Source organism: Camelus dromedarius, chromosome 3 (assembly GCF_036321535.1).
Source record: "Camelus dromedarius isolate mCamDro1 chromosome 3, mCamDro1.pat, whole genome shotgun sequence".
Taxonomy (NCBI): Eukaryota; Metazoa; Chordata; class Mammalia; order Artiodactyla; family Camelidae; genus Camelus; species Camelus dromedarius.
In genome coordinates, this window is record NC_087438.1 from 55,732,477 (window position 1) to 55,753,898 (window position 21,422).

The 21,422-nt window shown below is 38.6% G+C and overlaps 1 protein-coding gene across 2 annotated transcripts in view; it reads left to right on the top strand.

Annotated features, from left to right (window-relative positions):
- The window catches only part of VCAN (versican), a 104,548-nt gene that overhangs the window by 54,730 nt on the left and 28,396 nt on the right, over positions 1-21,422 (top strand). For both annotated transcript variants that reach the window (XM_010982005.3, XM_010982006.3), the window contains 3 exons: positions 8,446-13,674; positions 17,172-17,285; positions 19,678-19,791. In XM_010982005.3, coding sequence (XP_010980307.3) covers positions 8,446-13,674; positions 17,172-17,285; positions 19,678-19,791 — 5,457 coding nt within the window. The remainder of the gene's footprint in view (positions 1-8,445; positions 13,675-17,171; positions 17,286-19,677; positions 19,792-21,422) is intronic.

Consider the following 21,422-nt stretch of genomic DNA (forward strand, 5'->3'; position numbering starts at 1 on the left):
TATTCTCTGCCCATCTCCTCACCCCCAGGAAATATTTTAAAGGTTTGTTGAAATAAAGTCATTCAATCAAGGTACTCTGTGGCTGGAGGAAAGAAAATAATCAATAGCTTAGTTGGGCAGGCAACTTGAAATAATTAGTAAGCAAGAAGAATATATAGTAAAGGCTAGTTGCTTGCCTTAGTAAAAGGAGAAAGAGAGGTAATAGGAAGTTAGTTAATATAAGAAGCATCTTTAGCAGGCAGAGTCTCAGCATTGGCCTCACAGGGAACTCTGGGCATCTGTCCCCTCACTGAGCAACCATCCAGTTGACCCAGGAGGACCCAGAGCTGCACCAACCAGGCATCAGCCAGCTGACCAACAATGATGCCATTCTGTATAGGGGTTTGAGAAGCACCAGGAAATCTCCCAGTGCATAAGTATTGCTCGGACTGTTTCTCAACCTTGGCTGTATATCAGAATAACCTGGGAGCCTCCAGATAAAAATATCCACCACCCCATCTCCTGCCAAACATCTTAAATCTGACTTTCCAGTGATGGGGCTCAGGCATTTGTATTTTTGTTGTTGGTTTCTTTTCTTAAATTTGCTCTATTTTTTTTATTATTCAATATCTGTATTTTTAAATGGATGTGATTTTGTTGTCTAGTGAATCTTCAGACTGGGTCTAAAATATAGATCTTCCTGGGGAAGGGGCTGCTTTAGAAGCCTCTGCAAACTTAAGCTGTACTTCACCAGTTTTAAGGAGGAAAAGAATGTCTAATTCAGTCTCCCCTGAGTGAGATGGTGGTCTTTGCTCATGTTTTGGGAAGTGGAGATTTTCTCACACATGTTAAATGAACCTTGGTGTTTGTAAGTAAAGAAGAAAATAGAATCAAATAGCATTGAAATGTATGTTTTTTAGAGTTTCAGGAGTAGTTGTAATTGAATCAAAAGTGATAGTGAAGGGTGGAGAATGTATCTTGAATCACCCAGAACTGCACACCTCACTTTGCTGTACCTGTATCACCTTCTCTCTATCAGCATGGAAACTCCAAGGAAATATGAATGCTTGTGGCTTAAGGGTTCTTTTGGCTGTACTGCCAAAGTGAACTTTTCATCATATATTTACATTTGAGAAAAACAGTGATTACCACTGTGATATCAGCCTGTACCGATTCTAGACTTGGAAAGAAAAAGAATGATAAAAATAATATTGAGACTGTGCCTGCACATCTACATTATCTGATTGTTATAACCATAACAGTCTTTAGTATTTGAATTATCTGTATGATCCTTTAGTTGTAGCTCAGAATTTGAGCTATTATTGCAGCCAAAGGACAATAATTTCTTCATTCCAAAAAAATGAAAATCTCTCAAAGGAAGTATCAAACTAGTAAATGTAAACTTTTCCATTCTTGATGATAAATAACTGACATTCTTCCAACTAAATTCTCCAAAAGAGGGGCTAAGTGGCTAGAGTATGAAGAACATTCCGTGTTTAAAGGATCCCTTCACTTTTGTTACGGAATATAGAATTTAGTAAGGAAGGTGAGACAAGAATATAAAAACAACTAGGGAATTTTAAAATAAGAAACAATATGACATTAAGTCCTCTGCGGCATACAAGTTAGAGATACAACCAGCTTGGGCTGAGGAGTTTTAGTGCAGACAGATGGGAGGACTGAGGGCTTTGGCTGGTTCATTCAAAGGAGGGTTTATGAAGCATTCCAAGTTGGGGGCAGGAGAATTCTTGTTGAATGGAAGTCTGAGATGGGAATAAGGAGGATACTGAGATGGGGACATAGGGGTCCTGGGCTCCAACTCAGAGACGCAGAGAATGAGAACAGAGAATGAAAGGCAGAGGATAAATGTGGGGACAGTGATGGCACTGTTTCAACACCCTATTGAAGAGATCAGGTGGAAGAGATGACTTGTGAAGAAAAGGAGTGGTGTAACTAAAATCAAATGGTATTTGGTAGAGTTTGGTTTAGTGACTATAATTTGGGGGCTTAGAAGGAAGTATATATATTTTTATTTATGAGAGGCATTTCTTTCACTTTAGTCAGAGTTTTTTACTTGAATTTTAAATCCTCAATTCTGACCAAAGTATTTTTCTGGTGTTAGGATAGCTGGTAATTATCTGTGTCTGCTATCTATCTATCTGTCTATCTATCTATCTATCTGTCTATCTGTCTATCTATCTATCATCTGTTTATCTACCTGTGAAAAGCTTTGACACAGTGTTGGAGCACTAACATGAAAAAGACAATAGAAATATCGCTCTTTGGTTGGTTTTTGCTTGTTTGTCCTGCTTTCAAGGAAACATTTAGAAACCGAAATAACCTGTCTTTTCTTTCATACAGCTCTTTATCTTATTGTTCAAAAATGCTTGAAGGCCCCAAAATCACTTCATTAAGCTCTCCAGGAAAGCCCTTACTCTTTAAAAATTGGAAGTTAGGAAGTTCCTTGGTCCTCTTCTATAAGCAAGAAAAGCCTACCCTCGATGATATCTCCTTAAGGGCACTTAGACCAGATGACTGTATCTAAACACATTCCTTCCACTTGAAAGAACAGCATTATTAGAGGATTATCTGAAGTTGGGAAAAGAGATGATTCCCATTTATCATCCCCATAACACGTCTGCCTCAAAAGTCAGACCATCAGAAATGCTTATATTGTTTATTACTCTTTCTGGGTGTAAAATTCATGAATTGAGAAACATTGAGGTCCTTACTCAGCAAGAGGGAGCTGTCAATGTAAGAAACATGCTTGGGTGGCACACCACATCAACCTCAGCTAGCAGAGCTAATAGGGAGATATGGGTCACAGAATCCGGTATTAATGTCCCAGACTTTAATCTCTCATGTCTGGAGGAATTGGGTATTGATATAAATATCCATGATTTTCAGTTATTAAGGTGATTAAGGATGCAAAAACAACTGACAAGATTTGGGAGGATGTTTATATCCTGAGCACTAATCTCAAGATTTTCCCAGCATCCTGAGTTGGCTCCATTTTTTGTGTCTCAGATTTTGAAAATGTTGGGGAATTTCTGATATCTGAGACAATCTAGTTGAAACTTGAATTAGGTGGTTGTCTTTGCTTCATAAGGTGCTATTTAGCATTTTATTTTAATTATGAACATATCAAAGGTGAATGAAATTGAAGCATTTGTTTATGTCTGGTCATTGGATTCATTGGTATGTGCTAGGAAACTTAAACATCTTAGAGAACTTCAAGCTTTCTCTACTTAAATTCTATGAGTATTTCTCAAGTACTTCTGTATGGCTGTCTATTGTATTATATAAATAAGGAAACAATCTTTTTTGTTGCATATTAAAATGAAATCTATTTTAATAAATAAATGTAATCCAAATATATCTCTGCTGAGTAGATTGGCATATACTTACATTTACTTAAAAGCTCTTCAACTTAAATTGTAAAATTCCCTATAGAGAACATGAACTTTAGCCAGCTGCCCCTGCATCTTAGCAACTATGTTTTGTGTCTGGTAACAGTATGACTAGAAGACTTGAGCTATGTCTACAAAACTCTGCCGTGAAGTACTTAAAAATATTTGATGAATAATTTGAGGTCAGCTAGCAATAAAGCTTTGTGTGAAATGCCATTAAAAAAATCTATTAACCGTGGTACCAGTATATTCAAGTCAAGCTGTTAAAATACATTCATATAAACATAGAAAAGATTATACATATACTGTGTAAGAGTTCTGTGGTTTGACTCTTGCAATCCAAATAAAAGATATACTACCCTTAGAATAAAATTCTAAAATAGAGCAGTCTTTTATAAGAACTTGTTCATCCAAGAGTGGGAACATTAATTACTCCATTAGGTTGCACTCTTAATATAAAATAGAGCAGATCATGATTTTGTAATGAAATACCTGCTTTCACAATAACACAGGTGTCCCCCTGCCACACCCTACAAAGACACTTTTCTGGTCTGCAATAATTATAGCTCTTACAACTCTCTAATAACATGTGTGGTGGGTGGGGGTGGTGACAAGAAAGGAAGGTGAAGAAGTAATTTCAGAAATGAAATAAACAAAGAGGAGCAAATAGGAATATGGGTGAGATGTAGGTGGCAGTAGCAGGAGAGAATTTATCTGTCTATGCTAGGTAGCTTTCATGAAATTTTCAAAGTATGGGAACAAACTAGCCACGCTGACACGAAAACATAGGTTTATCTGTAGAGAATCTATTGGCAGGAAAAAATTAACTTCAAAGCCCTAGGTAATGAACGTTTTCCTCATCCTCAAACCAATATTAAGAAATCTGAAGAAACTATTTAGAAGTTAACACAACTTATTTCAATAATAAATATGAGTAACTTAATTGTGAGAATATTCCTTTCAGAAAAAGGGAACAAAATAATTTCTACTCTCATTTTCTATCTTTGTTTTATTTAAGAATTCTCATTTAGTAGAACATTTCACACTACGTATCCAATGAGCACTTTGTAAAAATATATCTTTTCTTCTCAATCACTGTTTGTTATGATGTGTTGACAGTTCTTTGGTCATTGCCAGCTTCAAGCTACAATGAGATGCATAAAGTGAAATAGCTTCAAACATTCCTGTGTTTTCTACCATTCTGAAGGCAAGTCAGATCAGATACTTGGAAGGCAGCTGGAGGAAGGAATCCTAATTTCAATTTAATGATTGGTACATTGGCAATAGGTGCACTCAAAAAGTGTCCTTTTAAAATAGGGAGAATGAGTTTATTTAGTAAGGCCATTTCTCTAACCTATTGGCAAGAGCACTTGCCAGAGTTTCAGAGAGAAATAGAGAGACTTGGAAGATACCCTTGGAATCCAAATAGAAGTTATACTACCATTAGAATAAAATTCTAAAATACAGCAGTCTTTTATAAGAACTTGTTCATCTAAGAGTGGGAACATTAATTACTCCTCGGAGATCTTAGGTCTCTGTAATGTTGGTAAACATGGGTCTGCCATACAATCTGATAGATAATAGGTAACTCAGTAAATTTTGTGTAGTCAGTTGGTCCTGGGGAGATAATATGTTTGTGTGCCATGCATGGTTGTGGTAGGGAATTTAATTTTGCATGCTAAAACCCACTGATGCTTAGCTGTGTTTGTGAAGTATATGCAAAGATCACTCCCTGCTGTGTTTGTATGGCTGTGATTGAAATATTGTGATATTTATTTAGGTTAGAAAATGGAATATACTGCATCTGACAGCCTTTTGGTGAAATATTCCAACATGATGGTCCAAAATGCTAAGGAAGTCCTCATAGATTTATGAGCAATAGGAAATGTTAGTATTCCTAATTAAGTGAAAAATGGACTAAAAGAATGATATACTTTGCTTATTGAACTAAAATTAGAGACTATAAAGGGAATGTCAGGGTCTTTAATTGATTGAATTAAGTAAACTTAATCAGAGTTGATAGTCAATGAAATTATTATCTAAGTTGGTGATTTACAATTAGAGTTCTTCGTTTTCTTTGCTAGAAAAAAACATTTTATTTTAAAGTATTCATTCCTTTGTCAAACATGTAAGTGAGCTGTATCATGAGTGTCAGTATCTCTGACATGCTGACATCTGACACACTGACATGCCTCAGTGTCTCCTTTTTTTCTGCTTTTCTCCACCCCACTTATTTTTAGAGCTACCAACATCAAACTTGACAGAACTTCTATCTATAATTATTCACTAAGAAGATTGTGGGATATGTTTATATCAGTTTTTTTAAATAATTATTTTTAAAAGTAAGAAATTTACTTAGAAATCCATACAAATCTGTCATAGCATTGAGTATTTTTACCCCACTTCTGGCCTGGGAGTTTATAAATAAAGAATATCGAGCAGTTATTTCCTTATTTATCCTTGTGTTTGGCTGGAGAAGCTTGGCTGAATGGTTAGTTTAATCTCCACTATTTATAAAAAGGTACAAAATATGATGGGGATTTTTTATATGCTTGATACAAACCCAAGCTTCTTCTTTAAATTCTTTCTGTATTTAAATGAAAGATGCTGTGAGAATTTAGCATCTATGTGTGTGATACTGCTTAGTAGTGAATTCTATCTTTATTTGTATCTAATATAACCTAATGAAAAGAGTTGTATGTAAAACGATACTATAAGCAATTTAAGATAAGCATATTTTTGAAGTTCCTGGAGTTAAATCCTACAAAGTTGTGCAGAGTAGTTTAACTGATCTGGCTTAATTCAATTAAGTTCAAATAGTATTAACAATGAGAGACTACTTGATTTGATGATTAGATAAGATCATTGATGTGATATTTTAGGAGATTCATTTGTATAGATGGCATTTAAATGTGTTCTCTCATATGCTTGTATATGCATATGCATATATTTTCTCTCACATCCTTATTTCTTAGCGAAAGGTAGGCTTCTACACAAACCATATTAAAAGGTGTTTATTTTCTGAAGATGTTTTCTTTTAAAACATATATACCACAAGGCACTATAAGATCACAGTAACAACTTTAGTGATCTAACATTGAACGAACTTATTCTTTTAATTACATATTTTGAAAAAAAAATTAGGTATTTAGTCATTTTCTTTGGTTTGGTAATTAGGAATAATTGCAACATCTGTGGCAGAAACCATCTACATTCATTTTATATTTTTATAGTATACTAGATTTATGCATTGATCTCACTTCTCTTTATGGTAGAAATAGTTTTCATTCATTTGAATACCTACATGCCTTTGTTTATGTAGTTGAAAGGCTGAATGTGTGGAGTGGAGATGTAAAAATTGACTGTAATATGTGAAAGTTAAATAGGGAGGACATATAGTTGGGTAAGAATAACCCGCTTCAACACAAATAGTTATTTTATGGACACAATACAGTGAACATATGCTGGGATATAAAGGCAAAAAGCTTTATTTTTTATTTTTATTAGAATGAGAGGGATAAATGTAAATATAGTATATCTTCTAGTTATGTAAAAGTCTTGTAGTCTTGGGGCTTTTTTTTTCAGCCAACCATAGTTAAGAGCAGAAGGTGCTCCATAGAGTTTTTACTGATAGTTCATATGCTTCTATATTTATGTTGACATAAAGAATACAGCAGTACTGTTACCTTCTCAATAGAGTTTTCCTTTCTGTTTTGACATCAGTAAATGCTAGATGTTGATCCTTTCATAGGTCGAAGGGAGAGGCTTCTCGAAACAGGAGTGACCTCCCTGCCGATGAGGGGCAGGGGTGACTCCGTCATCGTTATTCCTCCTGTACATTCTCAGGTTCCACCTAAGCGTTTGTGGCTGGGATCGGGGCCAGGCTGAGAGCTAATTCTGCAGCATTATTCCTGGGGGCAGGAGGGCGAGACGCTGGGCAGCCCTCCGTGCTTCTCTTTGTCTTCTTCCTGGGTCAGCACACCCACTGCCATGACACTGAAACTAGGAGAGCCATAGTGGCAGGACCCTTTCCTAGGACAATGGTGAAAGTGAGAGCCACTCTGATGAGAGTGAGGGCCCAGAATGTCCTCCCTCCTGTGTCAGGACGAGGAGCTTCGCTGGTGTATTTCCTGTGACAGAAAAGTCAGTTGGGCTTAGTGGTTGGTACCCTGTGGTGATCTGCAATCTAGGAAATGTTCTGAGGACAGGTGTTATTTAAAAGTATGCTAGTTCAAATGTTTAGATGTGACTCCTGAATTCCTCTGGCGAAAAGGTTAATTTTAAAAATGATAACTGACCCGATTCAGTCATCTCTCATGAAGGATAAAGGTGTAAAAGTATGGTGGGTTCTTCTTTCCTGGTGCTTTCAGTAAGCCATCCTTGCGCGGAGACCCCCTTGCGCCGCCACTCCTCTATTTCCCCACCGCAAAAGATTCCTCCTGCCCTTGTGTGTGGGATGTGGCTGCAGCCTATGCAGCTAAATCTTGTCTCACGGTTGCACAGGGGTGGGGTTGTCATTGTACTGTGAAAGGCTGTAAAGAAACTTTCTTTTACTTTTCTAAAAACAGTCTTCTCTAGGACAAATTATGACAAGAGGCCAGAAGGAATCTCTTCTTTCCTTACTGAATAGAGGGTGTCTAAGCATCCCTTACATAAAGGACAGCAATCAAACGCTTTTCCTGTGTGATCTGGTGAAGTGGTGTTAACTTTTTAATTTTTTTTCTTCCGGTTCATGCAAAGATGAATCCCTTCATTCCACGATTACAATATGTGTACCTGCTTCCAGGTTTCATTTTAAGGACGTTGCTTTGTTAAACATGTGGAAGAGTTTCCCTAAGCTGTTGCACAATCTTATTGGATGTATTTTTCCCATCGTTAATTAAAATAGCAAATGTGAAGGCTGATAACTGTGTACAGAAGGGTGTTTGATGTAACGTGAAAAGATTTGACTCCTTTGTGTGTGAGAGTGTGATCAGCCAGCCTTGCTAGCGATTTCTTCTGTCTACACTGCCAAATCTTCTATTTAAGTATTGTGAAAACTCTTTGTTTTTTTCAGGTCGAATGAGTGATTTGAGTGTAATTGGTCATCCAATAGATTCAGAATCTAAAGAAGACTGTAGTGAAGAAACAGACCGAAGGCATGAGTTAATTGCTGAAATTTTACCTGAGTTAATTGAAATTGATATATACCACAGTGAAGAAGATGAAGGGGAAGACGAGGACTGTGAGAACGCTACTGACGTCACAACCACGCCCTCCGTGCAGTACATAAATGGGAAGCATCTAGTCACCACTGTGCCCAAGGACCCAGAGGCTGCTGAAGCTAGGCGTGGCCAGTTCGAAAGTGTTGCACCCTCTCGGAATTTTTCAGACAGCAGTGAAACTGACGGTCATCAGTTTGTAATCACCAAGACTGGCTTGTCTACTGCCATGCAACCTAATGAATCTAAAGAAACAACTGAAATCCTTGAAATTACATGGAGACCTGAGACTTACCCTGAAACAACAGAACATTTTTCAAGTGGCGAGCCTGAGATTTTCCCCACAGTCCCAGTCCCTGAGGGAGAAGCCTCAGAGGGACCAGAGTCAATCACAAAGAAAAGTCCTGAGCTTGATTACCTGATGCACCAGCATACTGAATTGGTACCTCTTTTTCCTGAAGAGTCTTCGGGAAATGCTGGCATTGACCAAGAATCTCAGAAAATAGTCTTTTCAAGGGCTACAGAAGGAACATTTGGTGAAGAGGCAGGAAGAAGTACTTTCAGCACGTACACCCCAAGTGCTGTTCCAAGTTCTGCATCAGCAGAAGTTTCAGAGGAAGTATCGTTTACCTTAACAGGAAGTCCACGGCCTGATGAGCCACTGTCCACGGCGGAAAGCTGGGTGGAAATAGCCCTTAGACAAAGTGTAGAGTTCTCGGGGAGTCCTTCTATTCCAATTCCAGAAGGCTCTGGGGAAGCAGAAGAAGATAAAGATAAAATGTTTGCCATGGTAACTGATTTATCACAGAAAAATACTACGGATTCACTTGTTACTTTAGACACTAGCAAGACAATGATCACAGAAAGCCTTTTGAATGTTCCTACACCCACGGTTTATTTGGTTTCTGAACAGCCTTCTGCCGTAGTGCCTACCAAGTTTGTAAGGGAGACAGACACTGTTGAGTGGGTCTTCAGGATATCTCCTGAGGGAAAGGAGAGGGAAGATGAGGAGAAGGGAACTACAGGTACAGCTTCTACAGTTGAGGTACATTCGCCCACTCAGAGATCAGATCACTTAATGTTACCCTCTGAATTCGAAAGCTCAAGTGAAGTGACAGCTAGTGCTTCAGCCTCTGCTACCAGGAAGAGTTTTATGTCCTTGACGACACCCACACAGTCTGAAAGGGAAATGACAAGTTCTACTCTTGTCTTTACAGAAACAAATGTTTTAGACAGTCTGGGGGCACAGACCACCGAGCCCAGCAGTAGCAGGCAACCTGGGGCTTGGGAAGGGCTGTCCATTGTCCCAGGGAGCCCCGTTTCTCTCTTTATGGAGCTGGGCTCTGGAGAAACTGCTGCCGACCCAGAAACCACCACTGTTTCTTCATTTTCATTGAATGTAGAGTCTGAAATTCAAACCCAAAAGGAAACAGCTGGCACTTTGTCCCCACATGTGGAAACTCTATTCCCTTTTGAGCCAACTGGACTGGATTTGAGTACTGCAATGGACAGAGAGGTTGCTGAAATTATAAGCCAAACATCCAAGGAAAACTTGATTTCAGAGATCTCAGGGGAGCCAAATCATGGGGCAGAAATAAAGGGCTTTTCTACAGATTTTCCTTTGGAGGAAGATTTCAGTGGTGACTTTAGAGAATACTCAACAGTGTCTACTCCCATAACAAAAGAAGAAACAGTCATGGTGGAAGGCTCTGGGGATGCAGCATTTAATGATACCCAAATTTCACCATCTGTAATACCTACTTCGGCCCACGTTTATCACAGAGCTGACTCAGAAGAACCTGGTCGCACTGTGGTCAGCACTTCAGCCTTCCCTTGGGAAGAGTTCCCAGCCTCAGCTGAGGGCTCAGGTGAGCAGCTGGTCTCACTAAGCAGCTCTGGTGACCAAGTGTTTCCCAGTGCTGTGGGAAATGTCTCCAATACAGATTCCCCAACTATTGACCAAGGATTGGGAGAAGAAGGTGCTATCGATGAAGCTGATAAAAGATCCACCATTTTGCCAACAGTGGAAGCTGAAAGCACTAAAGCTTCAGTGGAAAAGGGAGAAGTGGAGGTTGACGGCATGGATTCAGTGGACTTTCCCCAGACCGTGGAGCCAGACACATTATGGGTCACACAAGAAATCAACCCTGTAAGGCAAGGAAATGAAAGTGAAGTAGTGGCAGAAGAAAAGATCCGAGATCAGAAGTCCCTTGAATCTCCTCAAAGCTCTGTTGCACCAGAACAAACAAGTTTTGATTCACAAACATTTATTGAAATTGGACTCCAAAGCACAGATTATTCTACACTGACAACCAAGAAAACTTACAGCACTGATAAGGAAATGGAGGAGGAAGGCATTTCCTTAGGTGGCATGTCTACTCCAAATCTAGACTCACCGGGCTTGGAATCATACACAACTCTTCCTGAAGTTACTGAGAAATCCCATTTTTTCTTAGCTACTGCCTCGGTGACTGCATCAGTACCAGCTGAAAGTGTAATTACAGGTTCAACAATCAAAGAGGAAGAAAGTAGGAAACCCTTTCCCAAAGTTATGAGACCAATAGTTAAAGAGTCAGATACTGATCTTTTATTCTCTGGACTGGGATCAGGAGAAGAAATTTTGCCAACCACAGTATCAGTGAATTTTACTGACATGGAACAAGTCACTAGCACATTATATCCCCAGACTTCTCAAGTGCAAAGTTTTGAAACCAGCACCCTAAATGGTACAACTGGAGACTATGAGGGAATGGGAGTTGTGGAAAGTGAAATTAGACCACTCATTTCCCAAACAAACAGCATTTTTGAAGATAGTGAGACAGCAGCCAGCACAACCTTCCTAGAAATTTTAAGTGACACCAGAACTGAAGGGCCCTCTCCAGCACCTCTCACTTTCTCCACAGACACTGAACATCGAACAAGTCAGACACACCATTGGGCAGAAGAAATCCAGACTAGTAGACCACAGCCTATGGCTGATCAAGTCTCTAAAGAGAATTCTTCAACAGCAGAAACTGAAGGAGCAGCAACCTCTTCCACTGATTTTCTGGCTAGAACCCCTGGTCTTGAAGTGGCCAAAGGATTTGTTACATCAGCACCAAAACCATCTGACTTGTTTTATGAACATTCTGGAGAAGGATCTGGGGAATTGGATATGGTTGATTTAGTCCACGCTTCTGGAACTACTCAGGCAAGTAGGCGAGGAAGCACCACATTTGTTTCTGATAGATCACCAGCAAAACATCCTGAGGTTCCAAGCGCTAAGGCTGTTACCGTTGATGGAGTCCCAACAATTTCAATGATGCCTCTTCATCCAGAGCAGAATGAAAGCTCCCCGGATCCAACTAGCACACTGTCAAGTACAACGTCATATGAGAGGTCCACAGAAGGTACTGCAGATAGTGTCCAAGACCACTTCAGGGGATTCGAGGATTCTACCTTAAGACCTGACAGAAGAAAAGCCGCTGAAAATATTATTATAGATCTGGACAAAGAGGACAAGGATTTAATTTTGACAATTACAGAGAGTACCATCCTTGAAATTCTGCCTCAGCTGACGTCAGATAAAAATACTATCATAGATATTGATCACACTAAGTCTATATATGAAGACATCCTGGGAATGCAAACGGACATCGATCCAGAGGTACCCTCAGGACAACATGGCAGTTATGAAGACAGTACTCAAGTTCAAGAGAAGTATGAGGCAGCTGTTAACCTCTCTTTAACTGAGGAAGACTTTGAGGCCTCTGGTGATACTCTTCTGTACAGTCAGGCAACACAAAATGAATCAGTGACTCCTGAAGACCGAAGTCAGTTAGATCACCTGGGCTCTGTCTTCACAACTGGAATCCCCATCCCTAGCACAGAAACAGAATTAGATGTTTTGCTTCCCACAGCAACATCCTTGCTCATTCCCAGTAAGTCTGCCACAGTTAATCCAGAGATTGAAGAACCAAAAATGGAAGCAAAAACCCTGGATGACATCTTTGAATCAAGCACTTTGTCTGATGGTCAAGCTATTGCAGACCAAAGTGAAATAATAGCAACTTTGGGCCATTTGGAAAGGACACAGGATGAGGATGAAGAAAAGAAACATGTAGGTCCTTCTCTTCAGCCAGAATTCTCTTCAGGGGCTGAGGAGGCGCTGATAGAACCTACCTCCTACGTAAGTATTGGTACTACCTACCTGATGGCTCAGAGTTTAACAGAGGCACCTGATATGATGGAAGGATCCAATCCCCCAGATTCCACTGATACATCAGCAGTTTCAGCCTTTGCAAAGCTGTCTTCTCAGACACCATCATCTCCTCCACTCACTGTCCACTTAGGCAGTGGAGCCTCTGAACACTCAGAGGGCCCCCAGCCAAGTGCTCTGCCGCGTGCAGATGCTGGCATATCTCAAGTACCCCCAAGAAAACCTACATATGTTGAAGCAACTTTCAAACCCTCAAGTGAAGAGTACTTTCACATAACTGAGCCTCCATCCTCATCTCCTGACACAGAATTAGAGTCTTCGGAAAATGAAAGTCAACCTACATTATTAAAACAAACGGAAGCGTCTACTACCACAGAACTAAATGCTCAAAAAGAAATTGAGATTGTCCAGGATTCCCAAAACGAAACCAGTACTCAACTTTCTGGAGAAACAGTCAAGGTATTTCCCAGTATTAAAATACCTGAGTCTGGGACTGTTGTCACAGCTGCAACTGAAGTTAAGTTAGAAGGTGCTACGCTATGGCCACACTCTACTTCTGCTTCTGTGATTTATGGGGTTGAGGCAGGTGTGATGCCTCAGCCCAGCCCACAGACTTCTGAGAGGCCCACCGTTCCTTCTTCTCTGGAAATAAACCCTGAAACACAAGGAGTTTTGATCAGAGGGGAGGATTCCACAGTAGCAACATCAGAACAGCAAGTGTCGGCGAGAATTCTTGATTCTGATAATCAGGCAACACTAAGCACCACAGAGTTAAATACTGAGCTTGCAACACCACCATTTCCCCTTCTGGAAACTTCTAATGAAACCAGTTTCCTGATTGGCATTAATGAAGAGTCAGTGGAAGGCACAGCAATCTATTTACCAGGTAAGGTCACAACATTGACAAATCTGTTTCCAAATTTGGAAACAGTCCCTTGGTCCTAACATGTATGTGTATATAATGTTTATTGCAATGTTAAAACCAGTGAAGTTTTTTTGTATTCACATAATGGTAGGACAGGCCATAGTATTGGGTCCATAATGAGATGCAAAGAAAGTAAGTATAGATTATTTGGGGGCTTTAAAGATATTCTTTGTATTTTTCTGGGTTTAAGAAAAGACATGCAGTCGCAATATGGAAAACTTTTAATTGTCAATGGTGCAAAAATTCAATTTGTTTTACTCTCAACGGAAGTATTGTTTTGTCTTCTGTCCTGAAGTTATACATCTTAGTTTTAAGAACAGAAAAAAAAGTATATCCTACTTTTAAAAAAAATCTCTCATTGATGGGTGCTATTAGGGCAATATTGAAATCTGTCAGGCTTTTAAAATTTAGTAGTAAATAACTCAGATAAACATTTCACATAGTTTGTGCAATATTGGTTATCAGTTCATACTTTTATGTAGTTTCCCTGCTCCAGATAGTCTATGTCATGCCTCTAACACAGTGCCTAGCCATAGTGAGTATTCATTCGTACACATTCAAGCTCTATTTTTTGTTCCCCCCCCCCCTTTTTTTTTTTGTTGTTGTTAGGGGGTGGTAATTAGGTTTATTTATTTATTTTTTAATGCAGGTACTGGGGATTGAACCCAGTACCTCGTGCATGCTAGGCATGCACTTTACCGCTGTGCTATAGATACCCTCCCCACCTTCGAGCTCTGCCTGTTGAGGGAAGATTCCTGGGTTTTTTTTACTGAATGGACAGAAAGTATGAATTTGATACTGGTTCATACAGACTATCTCACTTCATCGTCACAAAAAGGCTGTAATGCACATATTATTGTTGCCATTTATAAGGATAGGACATGGAGGTTCAGAGAGATTCTGCAATGTGTCTGGGGTGGCAGCCACACATCATGGTGCAAGTGGGATTTGAACCCAGATCAGCCCCACTCCAAAGTCAATGGTTTTTTCTGTTTTTTCAGTGCTCTTTGGTGGTTTCCTATAAATATGGTATAAAAATGAATAATTGAAATTTAATGATATGTAAACCAGAAATCTTGAAATATTTACTTGGTAGAATTAATTTTTCCTTCAATCTAGCTTGATAATGTTGAGTTATTCACTTTAATGGTCTTCTCCAAGAACGTTATCTAAGTAGCAGTATCAGTGGAATCCACAAGTACCAATCACCACCTAGTTGCTCCCTAGAAAAAGGAAAAACAAGATCAGTACTTCAAGGGCTGTGTTGGTTGAAAATATGTTTTGTTTTAATGAATATGTTTTACATCATGGCTGTATGTAGAGGATTACTCTGATTTTTTTCAACCTTACCTTTTGTCCTAGTAATGCTTCAGTTTGTTGTGCTTCAGATAGAGTAAAATAGTCATAAAGTATAACTTTTATAAATGACTTGAAGTATTTCATGAATAAAATTGATCAAAGGTGGTTGATGGATTTTTTTTATTGTTGTCACTTTATTACCTGTCAATGATTACCTAGGAATCTGGCCAATATTTATTCTTTTGTAATTTAGTTGAAATATACTTCAGGTTGGAGAAACTATCGCTTCTCGGCCTTTTGGCTAAGATCAAGTGCAGGTTGGAGGAACTATAAGACAGAATTCATTGGTAATAACTATACATATAGAGAGAGTTAGGTTTGGCAAATGAATGAGACATGTGTATCAGCTGTCCAGTCCCCAGTGTTTACCTACAACTAGAGCTTGCATCTCCACTGCAAAACAAATCATCACTTTAGGCTAATTCAGTAAACAGGAGCTCCTATTGGATTGCTTTGTCTATCCGTTGCAGATTCAACTTTCAGAGATTAATACAAACTGTTTAGGGAAGAATAAATTCGTGAAAACAAAACTGTTCTAATCTAAACTACTTTAAGTTCACAGAGTGACACCCCCCGCCCCCACCCTGCCAAGTCCTTGTCCCATACTCTCGCATAGTGTCTCGTGTCTGTGGTGGGAATGAGAATGTACTTCACGTTCGTGTGGCACGTCACCGTTTACCAAGCACTTTCACATAAGTGTCATTTTGAATTTGCACTGAGAGCAGCATGTGGCTGTGACGTTGACAATAGCCTTGTCATCTAGGCAGTGTACTTTCAAAAGCAGGAGGCTAAGATGGCTAGGGAGATTTTAAATATCTTTAGAGCTATAGGTGATTTTTAGCAAAATCGGGATGGCTTTTGGAGAAGTAGCTGTAAGCATCCAAATTAACCTAATTACAGTATTGAACCCACACATTCGAATGTGTATGTTTCAAGTCTTTCTAGTAGTCCAGAATTTTCTTAACACTCAGACAGTGTGAGTTTGACTTTCCTGGGTGGGAAAGGCTCAGTAATCTTCTATAGCAGTATCTGTTTACCGAAATATTCATATTTCATAAGTAGACATCTTCTTTTCTTTGTGTGCAATTATTTCAGACCTTCAGGACTTAAAATTTTTGAAAATATGGTTTTTACTCCACATATAACCTATTGATTTCAATTCTTCTGAAAAATGTTTAGCTCTCATTTGGATTCTTAAACATTTGAAACTTAAGCAACTCTGGGAAAAGGTTTCAAATATTATATATAAACTATTAATGTAAATATAATTATCCATGCAATATTACAGAATAATCTGTGTGTTTCAAATAGTATAAAAGTATTTGCATTTAGAAAATGTATATTAAACTGTTTCTCCTCATAAATTTGTAACTCTAGCCTTTATATTGATCTGCTAGGAGTGTCGATTTTCTTTGTGTTTTAATAAGAACATTGTAATATAAATTTGAGGGTTCATTTTAGGTGAGGTTTTTGTATTTGGGTTTGTTTTTATACAGTAGAGTTTAATCCATGTGTTGCTTTTCTTCAAGTATAGTTTAAAGGAGTACATTTGGAACGTGTTTTTGGAAAAAGCATATTAATGTAGCAGAAGAGACTTCAGTGCACACTTTCGAAGAAAAAGTTTCTGAGCATTAAGTGGTAAAAGGCAATAATAATTCAAATGATGGTAACAAGCCAATCTGCTAAAAAGAATGCATGTTCTGTGTATCCAGCCATTTCACATGAACTAACCTCGTTTAAAAGAATACATTTTCCATTCACTGTGCACATACGTGTAATCATTTTGACTAAAATCAATTGCCATTATCATGCCAACTAAATCTGCAGTAGAATATATTAGTTGCCAGATACCATACAAAATATTGTTTAAAAATAATGATGATTGAATCCCAGAAGTGAATAGATGCAATTTGTAACAATTAGCTGTAATGCCAAGATACACTCCAGAGAGTAAAGTTAATGTTAATTTTTACGTGTAGTATCTCTAAATTGCTGTGGTAAAGCTTATGTTATGGTAGCAATAGTGGCATTTTATGCTAAAATATGTTGAAACTTAGAGATGAACCTAACTGCTTTTCTTACTTTCCTGAACACGGTAGGCCCAGACCGTTGCAAAACGAACCCGTGCCTTAATGGGGGCACCTGTTATCCTACTGAAACTTCCTATGTGTGCACCTGCGTGCCAGGATACAGTGGCGACCGATGTGAACTTGGTAAGATGTTCTTGCCCAAAAGTGTAGTGCTTTTCCAGAAGATGTATTGGGAAAGAATTTATATTGCATGAATCAATCAGAGAATTTCTGAGAAACCCATGTGTAGATGAATTATACATTAAATGAAATTTAAATCATAAAGTGATTTAAGTAGGATCTGGGAAATAGGGGCAGTTGTTTACTGAATTTTGTGACTGTACCCAACATGCAGTGAAGCTTACTGAGGTCAGCTGTATCTTTGTGGTTCTTACCCATAGGCTTTATAAATGTAAAGTTATGTAAATATTGACAGAAATTATTAGTCTGTCCCCCAGATCTACATATCAATAAATCATCAATTTAAGGACAATTTTTTTTTAGAAAGCTATATTTAAAAAATAGGGAGCCTGGCCAGATGTAATGTCCTAAAAATATCAACCAAGTCCAATCATTCTATTGTGTCATTTAGCATCTCTGTTGCCTTATTGCATGACTGAGACATTATGCTGTACACCAAAAATTGACACATTGTAACTGACTATACTTCAATCAATCAATCAATCAATCAAATTACAGACAACTTAAAAAAATAGGGAGCCTTTGTGTTTCAAGATAACTTGCTGCTGTGATGTGGCGTGGGACCACACCCCCACTGACTACCCCCAGAGGCCAGCCTCACCCACTCTGCCTCAGAGAGTCTTGATGTTGTCCAAACATCCTCCTTTCTTTCGGGTTCCGGAAAATATCACTATCTTTTTACTAAATCTGTTCCTTTTACTCCCATTCTTATTTCAGTTTCCTTTTCCTTAAAAAAGTTTTTAAAGTTTTGATTTGGCTAAAGATCGACCTTGACTCTGAGAAAACAGATGGAATATGTGGGCCAGGTGCTCCTTTGAGCAGCCCTGTAACGATTTTCTCATAATGACTGAGTAAAGGAGGCCTGTGGATAACACTTTAGATTACACAGCAGTATTGAGATAAAAACCCCCTGCATTCATGTTAAAAGAGTGCTTATTTGAAAAAAAAATCAACAAAAGCTAGTAGGGTCTATTTGTGTGCTAATCAGTGAGGATGTAGGTATCGCAATAGATAACATAGAAGGAATAATTATATCTTAAACATCAAACTCACATGTATATATATAAAAGCATTTATGTGGCTCCCATTCCTTTTCACATTAAAATCAATTAAAAATAATTTAATGAGTTAACATACGTGAAGCTGTTTGATCAGTGGCTGGCACTTAGCAAGCACTATAAAAGTATTTGCCGTCATTACTATATAATATCATTTTTACTAAGGCCATTTCTTTAGGTAAAGATACAGTCTGTACCTCTTAAGAAATTTACTTTGTATATTCATTTTGAATATTTAATAAAACATTAATTAAATTTTTAGTGGAATTGCAAAATGCTATGGAATAAAGGCATTAATGTCATCAGAGGAGATCATGGAGGTCTGTGTAGAAAGGTTGTATTTGATGTAGGTGTTAAAGTTGGGGAGGATTTTGATACAAACTAAAGCACAGAGACCACAAACAGCAGAATGCATCTGGGGCACCGTGAGTATTCAGGAAGCCTACGTAAGCATTTGTGGGAGAGAATATTGGAATGCAAGTTGGATCTAGATGGGTGTAAGAGGGTCCTGGATCCAAGGCATTGGAGAATTTTACTTCATAATCTAGTGAAGCGATTCTGAGACTTCAGCAGGCATCAGGATCACCTAGAGAGCATGGTCAGCCGCACTGTGTTGTTCCCATCCTCCACAAAATCTGAGTCAGTAGGTCTGGGTGGGCCTGGGAACGTGCATCTCTAATGTTTTCAGGTGATGCTGCTAGTGCTGGCCTGGGGACCACACTCTGAGGACCACTGCCCTGGGCAGTTGGGGTCTTTGGAATGTTTGAAAGCCAATGAGTAAAATTATCTTGATTGTGTCTAAAGAAGATGACAGTCAGCAGAGTAAGAGCTATGTTGGAGAGGGAAGGGCCCAGAGGCTGTGAGGCCAGTTAAGTAGTTACAGTCCTTCACAGGTGAAGTCACAGAGCATGAGCCAGGACGTGGGGTGGGAGGGCTAAGAGGGTTTTCTATTGGTTTTAGGGCTCATGTGACTCATCTAAAAGCAACGAAGATAATGGCCCTACTCTGAATCTATTTGAAATTTTCTTAGAGTTGCCAGATTGAGCAAATAGAAACATGGGAAGTTCAGTTAAATTTAAATTTCAGATGAAAAAAAGATTTTTTTTAGTGTTAGTATGCCCTAACTGTATTATGAGACATAATAAAATCTCCTTTTTTTAAATCTGAAATTCAAATTTAACTGGCTGTCCTGTATTTTACCTGGCAATCTTACGCTAAATAGGATCCTTTGACCTTATTTGAAAGTACTTTTGTGGCCTTTTACGATTTTATTTCAGATTTTGATGAATGTCACTCGAATCCCTGTCGCAATGGAGCCACATGTGTTGACGGTTTTAATACATTCAGGTGTCTCTGCCTGCCGAGCTACATTGGTGCACTTTGTGAGCGAGGTAAGGGCTCTCACAACATTTGTATGATGAACAGTATTGAGACCTCATTTCAAATGTTACTTCTAGATAGCCCTTTGTCAGAATGATTTGGATGTTTTTTTTAGCAATTTTGACTATATTGTTTTCTGCAGAGGAAATTCACAGGCTGCCTAAATACATTAGGTTTCCTTGTATGTTCACACAAGCTCACATCTGAACAATAATGCTGATTGGATTATTGTTGTTTTGCTGATAGAATGGAATTGCAAGCAGGCACACTGAACTGAATTTAAGGACCTCTGTCCACCAAAAGGAACACTGTTGTTATGTATTTTTCCTGGTGACAAACTGGGCATCAACCTTAATCCGTGTTTGTGGCTTGTACCCAGGAATGTTGAATTCAGTGTTCCTTGCCTTTATTTTCTCCCCCTAAGCACCTGAGACTCAATGGGCTTATTGTTCATAGTCAACCGTCTCCGGAAAATGAGTTAATATAGTTGTGCAAATATATTTTCCTTGGCTTAGCAAATACTACAGAAAAGATATTGTGAATCAAGTTTTTCCCCACCGGAGAAGCATCTACTTTTTCTGAATGGAAGAAAGGCCTAAATTCATGATGGCTTGAATTTCATGATCCCTGTAGTTTGCATTTTATGGCCAACCTGAGAGTGTATTTTAGGTGGTTAATGGTAACATTTCAGAGCCCATCAATCAGAAACAGATTGCATACTCAGCACACTCAGTTTTGGAACATCGATTTCCTCTGCTTAAAGTCATAGGATGGTTTGGCTTTGACAAAAGCGCTTAATGCCAAACTTCCATTCCACCAGACAAAACGAAAATGAGTGTCTAATAACTCAGACATATTAGTCTGGCCCCACATTCTGCTTTGCAGCGTTAATCTGGATGTCACCACAATTAAAGCAGAACTAAAAGAGGCATGCATTGAATTGCCAATGCAAAGAGGTGGGGGATGGTTGGGTTTTTTTAGGGTTTTTTTTTTTCCTTTCTTTTTATTGCATAGGATGAGTCTATTTTAGAATTTTAAAAGGGAAATATGGTAATTGACCAAATAAGATCCTCTTCTTAAAGAAAAAATAGTGTGAAAGATGATATTTATTGAAGAAAACAAAACGGTGAGATACTTGAGACAGTCACAGATGTTGAAGTGATTCTGGCTTCCCTTAGTTCCAGGTTCAAGGAGTGATTCAAAAAATCATTTGTTCAGCATGTGTTTATTGAGCACCTACTGTCTTCTGGGCAGTCTTCTGGGCACTGGAGATAGAGCTCTGAATAAAACAGAGTCTTTGATCTTGGTAACTCAGCATAGTTCTTGGCAGAGAATAAAAAGAGATACTGGTTGTTGGGTACCTTTCAATCTTCCGTATGCTTCCAGATACATCATTTCCTTTGGTTGATGCAGTATTTCTGTGGGTTAAATGGGCCAGAAAGTGAGGTTCAGGAAGGAAATATCATGTGTTCAAGGTCACACAGCTAGTAAATTAGGGAGTGGGAAAAATGAACCTAAGAGGCCTTGGAAAGCCCAAGTTTTTCTCAGGATCTTCACACTTCCAAAGTAACTTTTAAAGATAAGCTTTGTTTTTCTTCCAATATGTGTATCTGATGAAGTCGGTGGTAATATCCATGGAAGG